The 15195-nt window shown below is 45.1% G+C and overlaps 1 protein-coding gene across 7 annotated transcripts in view; it reads right to left on the reverse strand.

The window, feature by feature from the left end:
* Positions 1-15195, reverse strand: part of plxna4 (plexin A4) — a 658721-nt gene that overhangs the window by 131103 nt on the left and 512423 nt on the right. For all 7 annotated transcript variants that reach the window (XM_059654487.1, XM_059654491.1, XM_059654488.1 and 4 more), the window contains exons 10-12: positions 11702-11902; positions 3088-3184; positions 1147-1337 (exon numbers count right to left, since the gene is read on the reverse strand). In XM_059654487.1, coding sequence (XP_059510470.1) covers positions 1147-1337; positions 3088-3184; positions 11702-11902 — 489 coding nt within the window. The remainder of the gene's footprint in view (positions 1-1146; positions 1338-3087; positions 3185-11701; positions 11903-15195) is intronic.

Raw genomic sequence — 15195 nt, forward strand, 5'->3', positions numbered from 1 at the left:
CACTGAAGTGTTAGCTTAGCCTCAGGAAGGGTCATGCGACCCAAAATGTTAACTCTGATTTCTCTTCACAGATGCTGCCAGACCTGCTGAGTAGCAGATCTCCTTCCCTGGCTGTCATTTATGATGAAGTAAATTTTTACAACAATCTGTAATAGTTGTTACAGCCGCCACTATTGATAACCCACCGTTCAGTTCGATTTCTATTAAGTAGGTTTAAGTCGAACTAGTTGCTTCGATAAGATTTGCATACATACCCCTAGCCCACTATCCTAGTCCTGGGATGATGAGTTGAATGATATTACCAATATGCCACCATTGTCTCTTATTAACTGAATTACACATTGACATCCAAAATAAAAGGTCAAGGCATTAAACTTGAAAAGAGCAGAACAGAAAGAGAGACAGGAAGCAGTGAAAATATGACACCAAGCTTCGGTTTTACAGATTGTTTACAGGAGGGAAAGGCTGAGGGATTCTGAACTACTAGGAAACAATAGGGACACAAGATTCAGGAAACCCTGCATTGAAGATGGATGACATGGGCTGGCTTTCACTAGGATTATGACATTTTATAGTGTCCTTTCTGCTCTCATAGGGATTGATCCAGACTCATCAACAATGACTTGAATTCATACAGCACCTTTAATGCAGTAAAATGCCTCTAAGCACTTCGTCGGAGCACAACTGAGCAAATCTTGACATCAAATCACAGAAAAGATATTAGGACATGTGACCAATAGTTTGATCAAACAGTTAGATTTCAAGCAGCTCTTTAAAGGGAACAGGTAAGAAGATGGAGAGGAGGGGAGATTTACTGACGGAAGTCAAGAACCTCGAGTCTGTGGTAACAAATACCCTGACCATCAATGATAGAGTGATTGAAATCAAGAGCGCCCGTGAGTCTAGAATTGGAGGACCACGGATATATCCGAGAGTTGTAATGCTGAAGGCAACTCCAAAAACAGAAAGGAGGTTATGAGGAGGAATTTAAAAAAACAACGATGACACTTTGTAAACAGATCTGTTGCAGGATCGGGAACCCATGCCCATCAGTGAGCACAAGGATTGGATTTGACGAACCCTACTCCTCCCTGGCTTGTCACACCCTCTTGGACAAGCCCCTCTCCCACCTTGCACTTGAGGTACCTCAGTGATCCGAGGGTTGGTACATTTCCTGTTCGTTCCCGATGGCTCCAACCATTGCTCATCCAAGGCAGGGCAGTCCTGCCTGAGTGTGCACCGTCCACCAGCCCTGCACCAGCCACATTCGAAATCAGGGTCTGCCTTCAGGCACAGGCCACAGCTCTCCCGCATCACACCGCACTTGTACAGGTGAACTGCCAGAGGAGTGGAAGGAATCAGCAAAACAACAGAGAATTAACTCAGAAGGAAAAGACAAGATGCAAATAAATTGCAACCCATTTCAAAAAGAATTTGGTACGACTTTTGAAAGCACCTCAACAATAAATTGATGACTGATTTTGGAGAGACCAGACAGTGAGCTGACTGGCATTACATATGTTCTATACTTTCAGCTGGGATCCAGTCCAAATGACTCCATGATAAAACTCTTCTCTCTCCACCAACAAGGAACAATCTCAAATGTGCAGCTGTACATTGCATATGCCACTATGCACTCTTAGTATACCCTATTCCTGGGCATTTTAACCCAGCTCGCTGCATGTCACAGTGGGTAAATGAAATCCTGTGCCACTGGGGCACAATAGGTGATAAAGTGCAGGAAAATTCCCAGATTGAATTTGCACTCATATCAACAGGATTTCTCTATTTCTCTGCAGGATGTCGTTGTCACTTGCAAGGCCAACATTTGTTACACATTCTCAATTGCCCTTGCGCTGAGTTCTGCCATTGCAAGGGAAAGGTTAAAAGTCAGAGCTGTGCATTCACATGTCAGCCAGACTGGATAAAAGTGGTAGGCTTCCTTCTCAAAAGGACAGGAGTGACATTGATAGCTTCATGGTGACCATTACTAAGACCAGCCCTAAATTCCACATTTATTCACTGACCTTAAACTCCACCAACTGCCTGTTGGGATTGAACATTAGTCCGTGACATATACTCGGTATGATACAAAAGTACGAAGGGACAGGAACATATCCATTAGTAGAAGGATGTGAACTGAATGGAGCCAGGAGAAGGCAGAGAAAAAGACAGCTCCCGTTGCTGACCACATCTCATTTCTTGTGTTGGACAATCTAGATTAACCACGATAGGCCCAGTCTCAGCTGCTACACTGTTTCAGAGAGTAGCTGAGATTAACCATATTGCTGTGGGCCTGGAGTCACATGCAGGCCAGACTAGGTAAAGAGGACAGGTTTCATTTCCTGAGCAACATCAGTGAGCCAGTTTGGTTTGTACGACAATCAACAGTAACTACATGGTCACCAACAGCCTTGCTTTTTATTTCACATTCTTACTGAATTGAAATTTCACCGTTTGCCATGGTGAGATTTGAACCCATGTCTCTGGAAAGTTAGACTGGGGTTCCAACTCAATGGACTCACCAAATCCCCTAAATATAATTTAACACCAATACTGAGGCAATGGTTGCTTAGATGGGTCACTGTCAAGATGCCTCATGTGAAACCCACATGTCACCTCTCATTGACCCACACCCCCATTCCTTCGGGATCAGGATGGGGGTTGCAGTGCCTGCCCACACTCCAAGATCAACCCCTAGGTCTCTGGGGGATTAAAGACTAATCTGTTGCAGGAAATATCTAGGTAGAAAGTGAATGGAGCATTCGAAGATCAAATACGTATTTTCTTTGCACATGTTCATTTTACAGTTTGAAAATGTATTAGAGGTCAATAGGGTTGTTGGAAGTGAATGTAATAACAGGGATGTGCCCCATCAGAGTTGATCATCCTAGCACTGATATCCTAGCACAAAGTCCATTCTGGTAGGGAGCAGGTACCGTGCAAAATCATATGCCCATGCTTTGCAGGAAGGATAAACCCTGCTGAGCTGTGAAGGTATGGTCTGCTCCTCCCCACACCCTGGCCTCACGGTTACATCATCTGCACCTCTGCTTAGCACAGCTATGGGCAGTGCCATGAGCTCACCTTGATTGTGCGCTGGGTTGTCAATGCTGAAGTCTCCATTCCAGACCACAGAGAGATCGACAGGCAGGTTGTTGATTGTCGTCCCTTCGTACGAGTACTGAAACGAGAAAGTTACCAGCGACATGTCAAAAGGTTTCATCAACCATTCACCATTGGGGTGGCTCTGACGCCACCTTTGCTCCTCGCTGTAAAGTGAATTCGATGCATGGGAGCAGGAGAGACAGCAAAGCCATGGATAGCGTGCAGAGGCAACCTACTGGAGCTGTACACAGGCTGAATTATACAGAAAAGACTAGAATGAGAAACTACAAGACTAGAAGAGACTAGAATGGATCTCCAGAGCACAGACGATTGAAAGATATAACTGAGATGTTTAACCTTTGAGGCATTTTACTATGGTGTTATAGAATGGTAGAACATCAAAGAGGCCATTCAGGTCTGTGCTAGCCTCTGTGAAGATTAATCAGTTAATTCCATTTCAACAGTACATATGGAGAAACTGGTTCCTCTGGTTGGAGATTCAGGAAAGAGAGGACTCAGATTTCAAACGATTTGTCAGAGGAGAGGTGAGGAGAACTTCCTTTAATGCAGTCAGTTCCTACAATCAGGATAGCACTATCTGAAAGGACAGTGCAACTGGGTTCAGAGTTTAGATTCAAAAAGGGAATTGGAAAAATATTTGAAAAGCAAGCACTGGCAGGTCATTTGAGAAACAGCTGACGAGTGACTCACTGAGATGAGAGTCAGCACAAACACAAAGCGGCATGACCTCCTTCTGCACTGGATCTTTTTGGGAATTTCAGGCATCTCTCAGGAGCTGCTGACAGTCATGTACTTGGTCTCCAGCTGGGCTGTGGGGCCAGGTGTGTGTTACGCATAGGATGAAACGTGGGAAAGCGTGGCAAGAGCTGGCCACCTATTGTAAATTACTGCACCAATATATATGGGACACAGTTAATCTCTCAATCCATGGACTATTTTGATCCCATTGTGGGTTTGAACTGGAGGCTGTTCCCATATGTTAAGTTATAGGCTGTAAACTCAGGTTCGACTTTAATTCCAGGATGACGTGCAGTGACTCTGCTGTAGAACCTTCACTTACAGTCATCTAGACAGATGAGACCTACCCCAGCACTGATATGCCTCCACTTCAGTCCATTCTATCAAAGTAATTGATGTCACTGTAATAAAGCAAAGAACTGTGGATGCTGGATCTGAAAAACAGAGGTTTCCGGAGAAACTCAGTACTCTGGTAGCATCTATGAAGAGAAAGCAGGGTGACATTTTGAGAACAGTGACTCTTCTTTAGAACTCCCAAAACATCACCTTTGTTTTCCCTTCACAGATGCTGCTGAGTTTCTTCAACAATGTCTGCTTCTTATTTGATTGATGTAACTAGCTACTTAAGCAACATCTCAGTTTGAAAATTCTTATCCTCATGTCAACTTCTTCCAAAGTCACTTGCCCCACACGTACCTCTCTCACCTTTCCACCTCTGTAACCTCCTCCAACCACATAACACTCCACACTTATTTGAGTTCCTCCATTTCCAGTTTCTTGTGTAGCCTCCACACTTCCAGTACAGCTTTGCCTTTGCTAGGGCCAAAGGTTCTTAATTTTTCTTTCTAATCCTCCCCCACCATCTACCTGACCCTCCTCTATCTAAGCCTCTGCCACCAATGGCCTCTTCTTCCTCTATCTATTCCAAGTTGTTGACTTGCTCGCCGAGCTGGCTTGTTTTCGTTCGCCATCATTTCGTCACCATGCGAAGTGGCATCACAGTGAGCCTTCCAATGAAGCAATGTTCTACTCCGCTTGGAATTTGTCCTATTGGGTCCGTTATGGCGCACAGTAATAACTTGGACAATGAAGGCCATCAGTTTAACTGCGACATTGTAACTGTAGTAGGCCAAGCTAAACACGGACACACACGGGAATTCCTAGAGGCATGGTTCTCAACCCGTAACGCAATCAACAAACACATAGAATTGGACCCCATTTACAAATCAATACAGGTCAAAAGCAGAAATGGCACAACTCACCTTAGCAGACCAGACAGTATAAGTTCAAGGCTTCCTTGGAGGCCTCATTGATATTGTTACTTAGCATGGTGGCTAAATGTGTGAACGAAAACAAGCCAGCTCGGCGAGCAAGTCAACAAACTCACCCATAACCCAAGCTACAGATCTTTTCTAAAACTTTAAATCCGAGTTCCTGTTAAAGTGTCTCACAAGGGACATATTTTGTATCTTGCATACAACAAAAACAGCTCAGTACACAATCTGAACAATAATTTGTGGTAGTTACTTGAATATAATACTAGCATTGAGCACCCAGGCTGTGCTCACCTCACATGTTTGAACCATTGTCTCTCAAAGGCTGCCATGACAGTTTGGGCCTAGTTCCCAGATTCCGGCCTGTAGCCTGCCCACACATGAAGTTCCCGACCGAGCTGCTGTTTTCTGTCACAGTTAAACTAATGATAACAGAAAGGCTTAACAAGAAAGATGGAAACACCTGTTCAATGAAAGAAAAAGTTGTGTCTGCAACTTTCTGTCCTGACCTTTGCTCAGGGATTGATGGGTGATCGACAACAACATTCAACTATGAACAGCTCCTCTGTGAATCAATGGAGATCAATGTGTTTATGAGCATTACGACTGACATGAAGACAGTGCTGAAGAACTGCTCCAGGCAAACACAGCCAACCCTCTCGAGTCTCTTACAGTTGAGGATTAAGGGAGATTAAGGGTTCTCTGAATGACTGGAATTGTTAATGTTGCTCCAAGAAAACTGACAATAAAACAAGGTTATAATTGATCACAGGTTATAATTAATGTGTATCACGGATGTATCGGCAATGTGTATAAAGGTTATAATTAATGTGCAGTCCAAAGATGTGCAGGCTAGGTGGATCGGCCATGCTAAATTGCCTGTAGTGTTTTGGGTGTGTGGGTTATAGGGGGATGGGTCTGGGTGGGATGCTTCAAGGGGTGGTGTGGACTTGTTGGGCCGAAGGACCTGTTTCACACTGTAGGGAATCTAATCTAATCACTAGACATTATGACAAGACAACACTCCTAATAACTTCAGAGCAGGGTAGCAAAAAAAGGCGGGGAAAGTAATTGATTGGGGAATGAATGGTGGTTACAGAGGTAGGTGCAGACTGAGATAAGGATGTTCTTTGGGACATTAGCATCCATGAGCTGAGAAGTTGTTGAGGGTAACGATGCAAACCTGAATGAGAAGAATGGGACAATCTATGGAATCTGAAATCTTCCAATATTTCCTTTGGAATTTGAAATTTTTGAACTCAAAATTCAGTAACGGGATATATCACATGATCTGTAGAATTATGAGATTCATTGCCTTTTTTCTTCAATGCTTTCTCATATCCTCGTGTACCATGAGAAAAGGTTGTGGCAGAATTCAAGTGTCATCCCTTCCACTTCATTCCCTTTCTCTGCCGCCACTCCCATCATGTCTCAAAATGAGATTGGCCACCTTCCCTACCCTCGGCTCTCCCAAATCTACAAATTATGCAGATTGTCTTTGCGATCAGAGACAATGGGAACTGCAGATGCTGGAGAATCCAAGATAACAAAGTGTGGGGCACTTCCCATTATCTCTGATCACAATTTTAACCTCACTGCAAAGCCTCTTCCAGGATGCCTGAGCTGAAGAAGTTACCCTCCTCCCTCCGGACCAATCTCAGGGGATCTATCTCCCACTACAACTCTCTTGTGGTCTCTTATCCATCTTCGGTCCTCCTCCCCCTCTCTCCCTATTTATTCCAGAACCCTCACCCCAACCCCCTCTCTGATGAAGGGTCTAGGCCCGAAACGTCAGCTTTTGTGCTCCTGAGATGCTGCTGGGCCTGCTGTGTTCATCCAGCCCCACACCTTGTTATCTCGGATTGTCTTTACGCATGTTTTCAGTACACTTGGCTCATAACTCATCCAAGCTCTCCACATCCCTAAAACTCGGTTTTAAGATTTGTACATCCACGTTCAAATTCTCTACAGAGGTCTCAGCCTCCATAAGTGGCTACTGAATGACTTATTAGCTGAAAATGTTTGTAATGTACTGAAAATTACATTGTGAATTTTGTCCATTGGGGTTACCATACACATATGTACCAGCAGATGGAGTCTGCTGAGAAGAGATAACAAAGGAACTATGTCAAACAGTTTACAGGAATCTATTAGTAAATGTCTCTGCCTTAAATTACAACTGCTCCTGCTCCAAAAAAAATTCTCAATATTCTAAAGAGGAATTTCTTGTGAAAAATAGATGCTGACCTGTTTCCACATGGTCAAGAAGCTACTCTATCACTGACACACTCGCTGTCAAAATTCACATAAAACCATAATGCTAAATCTTATTAGCTGTTAGGTCAGCCCGGTTTGGAGCCCAAAAGCCACAGAGCCAGAAAATTATGGATTCAAACACATTGCACACTGCTAGTCCAGGGAATTGTTACAGATTCTCTTCTCAACGGAGGTTTCACTGAATGCTCAGAAGGGCGGAGAGGTTTCTGAAATAACTCTACAGAGGCCGGTATTCAATCACCGAGTCACCCTTTATTTACATGAGGAGAATCCTTGACACTGATCCAGCTCTCTCCAAGCCAGCTCTCAGAATGAACAGGGCCTCCGAAACTCCTGTTTATATCTGTCAGCCAGGGCTCCCTGATTGGAGCAGGTTAACAGGCCCAGTCAGGGAACTCATATTCTATGAGATCCACCTGGCTGACTTCATTACAGTCACTTACAGGTTCTGTGACACTTTTCAGTGAAGAACTGGAGGTCAGGGCCAATGTAATTGTGTTTATTCATTTCAGTATCATTTATGACATGGTCCTACAGCATCCTAGTTGCCAAATATTGCTTCCATATGAGCCATCATTGAAGTTGAAGAAACAAATTAACTGCTGAAAGCATTTTTATGAAGTATTCAGCATGGCACTATATAAATACAAGTATCTCAATTTCTCTTTGACCAACGAGTGCCTGTCTCTCAGAGATAATGTACCTTTAAGAATTACCTACGGAGATATGTGTTGGTAAAGTGAGACAGTGCTGTTGTACAAAGCAGTATCTGTGTTGTGCCTGAATAGCTCCATTGTGCATTTAAATTAGGTTGTAATAGGTGCACTGTATTTCAGAGGCAGCTGGAATAGCTGTAATTAGCAGGCCATTCTGAAATTAAAAACAAAAATGTGCTTTGTTACACTTGATACTTGAGCCTTTTGAATTTTCTGAAGAAAACAAATGGGCTCTGAAACAATACTTGGTCCTTTCATTTTCAGAATACTTTGTAGTTTTAAACTGGAACAAGAAAAGAAGCAAGTTGAGATGTTCCTGGGTTAGACGATTTGTGCACAATTTTACGTTTCACAGAAACCTCAAACGCTTCGTTAAAAAGGAGTTTACTCAAATATAGCAGGAACTGCAGGTGCTGGAGAATCTGAGATAACAAGGTGTAGAGCTGGATGAACACAGCAGGCCATGCAGCATCAGAGGAGCAGGAAGGCTGATGTTTCGGGCCTAGACCCTTCATCAGATTTCTGAAGAAGAGTCTAGGTCCAAAACGTCAGCCTTCCTGTTCCTCTGATGCTGCATGGCCTGTTGTGTTCATCCAGCTCTACACCTTGTTATCTCTTTACTCAAGTATATTCGGTTTTAATTAATTCACAGGGTATCAGTGTTACAGTCTGGGCCAGCAGTTATTTCTCATCCCTAACTGCTCTGGAGATGATGATGATAGTGCCTTCTTGAAGTGCTGTAGTCCTTGCTTTAAAGGGATAACCAAACAGCTGGAAGGAAGGGAGTTTCAGGATCTTGACTCAGTGACAGTGAAAGAATGATATTGTAGCTCCAAGTCAGAACGGTGTTTGACCTGAAAGGGATCTTGCAGGTGGTGGTGTTCTGCCACTTTTGTCCTTCTAGATGATAGAGATGGTGTGCTTGGAAAGCATTGCTGAATGAGCCTCAGTGAGTCACTGCATGTTCTGGACTACACCCTGCTGCTACTGGTTGTTAGCGGTGGACACGATGAATTGTGAAGCTGTTAGGTATGTCACCAATTCAGTGGGCTGCTTTGCCCTGGATTGTGTCAAGGTACTTAAGTTCTGTAGGGGTTGCACTCAACAAGGAAAGTGTAGGAGATTATTTTGCTTTATAAACATAGGAATAAAGGAAGAATAACGTGTTATTCATCTGCCAGGACATGGCGTTCAACTGAGGCTTGTCCTTTAAAGGAGGCAAAGGGCCTGTTGTCCATGGCACATTCTTAATTCAATGTAATGCAATTTGCTGATGGTAAGGGGGTTAAAATAGTATCAGAGATAATGGGAACTGCAGATGCTGGAGAATTCCAAGATAATAAAATGTGAGGCTGGATGAACACAGCAGGCCAAGCAACATCTCAGGAGCACAAAAGCTGACGTTTCGGGCCTAGACCCTTCATCAGAGAGGGGGATGGGGAGAGGGAACTGGAATAAATAGGGAGAGAGGGGGAGGCGGACTGAAGATGGAGAGTAAAGAAGATAGGTGGAGAGAGTATAGGTGGGGAGGTAGGGAGGGGATAGGTCAGTCCAGGGAAGACGGACAGGTCAAGGAGGTGGGATAAGGTTAGTAGGTAGCTGGGGGTGCGGCTTGGGGTGGGAGGAAGGGATGGGTGAGAGGAAGAACCGGTTAGGGAGGCAGAGACAGGTTGGACTGGTTTTGGGATGCAGTGGATGGGGGGGAAGAGCTGGGCTGGTTGTGTGGTGCAGTGGGGGGAGGGGACGAACTGGGCTGGTTTAGGGATGCAGTGGGGGAAGGGGAGATTTTGAAGCTGGTGAAGTCCACATTGATACCATATGGCTGCAGGGTTCCCAGGCGGAATATGAGTTGCTGTTCCTGCAACCTTCGGGTGGCATCATTGTGGCACTGCAGGAGGCCCATGATGGACATGTCATCTAGAGAATGGGAGGGGGAGTGGAAATGGTTTGCGACTGGGAGGTGCAGTTGTTTGTTGCGAACTGAGCGGAGGTGTTCTGCAAAGCGGTCCCCAAGCCTCCGCTTGGTTTCCCCAATGTAGATGTAACAGCTACCTAGAATACACCTCCTCCCACCCACCCTCCTGCAAAAATTCCATCCCCTATTCCCAATTCCTCCACCTCCGCCGTATCTGCTCCCATGATAAGACATTCCACTCCCGCACATCCCAGATGTCCAAGTTCTTTAAGGACTGCAACTTTCCCCCCACAGTGATCGAGAACGCCCTTGACCGCGTCTCCTGTATTTCCCGCAACACATCCCTCACACCCCGCTCCCGCCACAACCGCCCCAAGAGGACCCCCCTCGTTCTCACACACCACCCTACCAACCTCCGGATACAACGCATTATCCTCCGACACTTCCGCCATTTACAATCCGACCCCACCACCCAAGACATTTTTCCAACCCCTCCCCTGTCAGCTTTCCGGAGAGACCACTCTCTCCGTGACTCCCTTGTTCGCTCCACACTGCCCTCCAACCCCACCACACCCGGCACCTTCCCCTGCAACCGCAGGAAATGCTACACCTGTCCCCACACCTCCTCCCTCACCCCCATCCCAGGCCCCAAGATGACATTCCACATTAAGCAGAGGTTCACCTGCACATCTGCCAATGTGGTATACTGCATCCACTGTACCCGGTGCGGCTTCCTCTACATTGGGGAAACCAAGCGGAGGCTTGGGGACCGCTTTGCAGAACACCTCCGCTCAGTTCGCAACAAACAACTGCACCTCCCAGTCGCAAACCATTTCCACTCCCCCTCCCATTCTCTAGATGACATATCCATCATGGGCCTCCTGCAGTGCCACAATGATGCCACCCGAAGGTTGCAGGAACAGCAACTCATATTCCGCCTGGGAACCCTGCAGCCATATGGTATCAATGTGGACTTCACCAGTTTCAAAATCTCCCCTTCCCCTACTGCATCCCTAAACCAGCCCAGTTCGTCCCCTCCCCCCACTGCACCACACAACCAGCCCAACTCTTCCCCCCCACCCACTGCATCCCAAAACCAGTCCAACCTGTCTCTGCCTCCCTAACCGGTTCTTCCTCTCACCCATCCCTTCCTCCCACCCCAAGCCGCACCCCCAGCTACCTACTAACCTCATCCCACCTCCTTGACCCGTCCGTCTTCCCTGGACTGACCTATTCCCTCCCTACCTCCCCACCTACACTCTCTCCACCTATCTTCTTTACTCTCCATCTTCGGTCCGCCTCCCCCTCTCTCCCTATTTATTCCAGTTCCCTCTCCCCATCACCCTCTCTGATGAAGGGTCTAGGCCCGAAACGTCAGCTTTTGTGCTCCTGAGATGCTGCTTGGCCTGCTGTGTTCATCCAGCCTCACATTTTATTATGCTGATGGTAAGGGATGTTTGGAGATATTTTCTCCACTTACGAAGGGGCCTGGTTCGACATCTCATCAAACTTACTCCATACCAGACTGGGACGTTGTGAGTGTAGGCCTCAACTAGTGCTGTAATTCCTGGAGTCAGGCACAGGTCTGTTGGCTCAAAGGCAAGTAGGCTGCCATTCAGTTCCAACTGGAATGACCACAAACTACTACTTACCGATGTGTTCTGACACTGTACGCTGGAGCTGTTGAATCGCAGGGCTGGAACTCGCTGCTCCACCCCATAGATGTTCAGGATACATTCGTAACCTCGCTGGCCTGACTGTGGCTGTGGGAGGTTTTTTGACTTTAGGGTAATGGGCTTCACCACTCCAACAGGCACCAGGACCTTCTCGGCAGCGAGCAGCTGTGGACAGTCCTGGAAAGCAAAGGCAAGGGAAAGTTCAAGATGATACGATTGTCATTATAAACATCTTCCTAGGTCAGGGCCCAGGCCCAGAATGCAATTATGGAGGAAAAGAGAAGATGCAGTCACTCAGGGAGTTGGAAGAACTTCATTTTCCTTTGGTGATGGCAGTGGGGAGTGGGTTAGCAATGGAGACTGGGTTCCTAGAACAGTATGAAAGAGAATTCCGAAAGAACTGCGGATGCTGTAAATCAGGAACAAAGACAAAATTTGCTGGAAGAGCTCAGCAGGTCTGGCAGCATCTGTGAAGATAAAAACAGAGTTAACGTTTCAGGTCCAGTGACCGTTCCTCAGTACTGCTGTCAACTCCTCAATTCTAAATCTGTACCTCCCTGTGTTTTAGATTCACTGACCTCTGGAAACAATTTCTTAGCATCTTTCAAGACCCTTCAGCTTCAGGTGTGTTTCAATGAGATCGCCTCTCATTCTTCTAAAAGTAAGCTCAATTTACTCAGCCTCTCATTATCAGGCAACTCCCTTGTTCTGGGGAGCAAGTTAGCACCAATGCTGTACTACCTCCAATACAACTATCTCCTTCCCTAGAGGAATGGGAACCACAAAGGGCAAGAATTTACTCTTGATTAAACAACACCATGGTTTCAAAATTCTCCTGTTAGTTCTCTTATTAGTGTATGGTCTTGCTCCTCCCCATCTCTGTAACATTCTCCACCCCCTCCAACATTCAGAGATCTCCAAGTTTTGCAAATTTAATTTTGCCTGAGCATCCTTGAATTTAATTGCCCCACAATTTGTAGCTCTGCCAAAGCCTTAAACCTCTTCACCTTCATGAACTCAATTTCCTCCTCTATGGACACTCTCTGAATCCTGTCTGGCTGACCAACCTTTTGGTCATCCACTCCGCATATCCCATTACTTGGTAATAATGCAGTGTGGAGCTGGAGGAGAACAGCAAACCAGGCAGCGTCAGAGGAGCAGGAAATTTCTGAGGAAGGGTCTCGACTCAAAATGTCGACTCTCCAGCTCCTCTGATGCAGCCTGGCCTGCTGTGTCCTTCCAGCTCCATACTGTGTTATCTCTGTCTCCAGCATCTGCAGTTCTTACTATCTCATTACATGGGTCAGTGTTAAATTCTGACTGACAACATTCCTGGGAAGACCCTAAGGATATTTCATTACTTTAGAGGGCAATACAAAAACAAAATATTGCTGTTTGTATGGCAAGCTGCCTATCTAGATCTGACATGCACAATTATACTTTACAGCCAATGGTGGCACAAGAATGGCAGCTCCTACCATAAAGTGTTCCAATGTTCACCTCTGTAAGAGACATTGCTTCTGCTAAATTGTGGCCCTTTAATGACACCCTATAACCAGAGGTGCCATTAACAGCTGTAAAGGAAACTGTTCCACAATGCTACCAGTGGTGGGAACTATACCCTCATGGAGTAAATAGGGTGATGTGGACGCAAGGGTTAAAAACGGGGGAGAAGAAAAAAGATAAATCAATCTTAACTTCTCACTTGTAAAGCAACATCTAATTAAAAGCAACAGTTGGCTAGCAGGGCCATTGCCATAGTGAAAAAACTCTTTGTAGTTCATTCATGGCTTTAGAATCTAGTCACTCAACAATGCGGCTATTCCAGTCTTGTGCTCCTAATTTTACAAAGGAGCTATGAAGTGTTTGGATAGTCCAACATAATACCTCCATAGTGAAAATAAATTTAAGAAAGGAGATGGCTAAATCCGTACAATTCGACACATTCCTTGAGGACTAGCCCCTGGCAGGACAAACCAGGTCACTGTCCCGATTGTAGCTAATGGGGACACACAGTAACATATGACAAACTCAAAGCAAGGGAGCAGCTGTGATATGAAAGAATGCTTCTTGAAAATCAAATGCTTGAGTGCATTTTGTCTCATGGCTACTTCGAGCGAATTATGTTGCAAAATAAGTGTCACGATAAGACATGACTTGAAGTTCATTAACTTGACTAAATTCTACACTTTCCCAAAGATGGGGCCCACTTTGCATATGAAAAGGCTAAGAACAGAGAGAAACGACCATCACAGATAGGTCTGAAGAGCCCGAATGAGGAACTGACAACTATGCACAACATTAGGTTTTTATCAGCTTCACATGCCTGTCTTTTTAAGTAATTGAAATTTAATGAGACTTTATTTCTTCCAGTGGGTTCACACAGTGACCCCGTAAGACGGATGGAAAATAAAATTTACAAAAACCATTTTTGTCTCTCATATGTTTTATATATAGATCAAGGTTTTTTTCTAAGGTCAGGCTGGTGAACACACATTGCTGCGGCTCAACATATCTGTAAATCCACTGGATTCTTCTCATCTGTTTTTTTTTAATTCCCTTTCATTAAAATTTGTTTCATCTTCTTCTCTCCTGAGTGTACAAGGACAAAGGCAGCCAGGGAAATGTTGTGGCAATAAAACGCTTTACAAGGCAGGAAGATAAAGCGAGTCATTTTATTATAATTCTGCAGCCTCAGTCCCAAAGGAGATATTTTGCTCCAGTGAAGCTGGTATTAAGAGGGGACTGTGTAGTAAAGGCGATTAGCGCACCAGTCTTTCACCCCAGGATCAGGATTGTAATCTACCTTCAGGAGGTTATCTCCATTGTAGGTGTAAGGAAGCTCGGAGAAATGGCTCAAGGAAGCCTGAAGTCCAGTTTAGCACTTCATCTAAAACCTTTACCTATCTCTCAGATGCTGCATGCGACCTTCAGATTTCCGGCTTTTAATATGTAAGATTCAGCAGCTACACTCCCAACACTGACTCAGAAACCTTTAGGTTCAAGCCCCAGGATACCCTCCCGTAAGTAATACAATTCCACCGGTTGATATCACCTGCTTAACAAAAAGTAGAGCCAGTTTGTATAACACCGAGCGCATGAGCTCAGTCCCCAAATAGGTGGAGTTGTTTGAGCTGACCTCATCTACTGCCCCACAGTGATACCATGGTAACATTGAGCCATGATCAGCAATGCTCAGGCCATGAGGAGGATACGGGAAGGGAGAGAGGCTTAGCTAAATAAAAAAAAATAGAATTCCACATCTGATAGTTTGGTCAATTCTTCTGAGCATTTTCCATGATCTGAGTTCTTTCAAACTACTTTTTGTGGTCTCTCTTCGCAGTTTAGGTTTTTGCTTTGAAGTCCACCTTTTGAAAGGTAGTCATCCCAAAATATAGAATCACAGAATTGTCAAGGCACTGAAAGATACATTTCAGCTCATTGTGCTTGCATTGGCACTTCAAAAAGGC

This window comes from Stegostoma tigrinum, chromosome 25 (genome assembly GCF_030684315.1).
Source record: "Stegostoma tigrinum isolate sSteTig4 chromosome 25, sSteTig4.hap1, whole genome shotgun sequence".
NCBI lineage: Eukaryota > Metazoa > Chordata > Chondrichthyes > Orectolobiformes > Stegostomatidae > Stegostoma > Stegostoma tigrinum.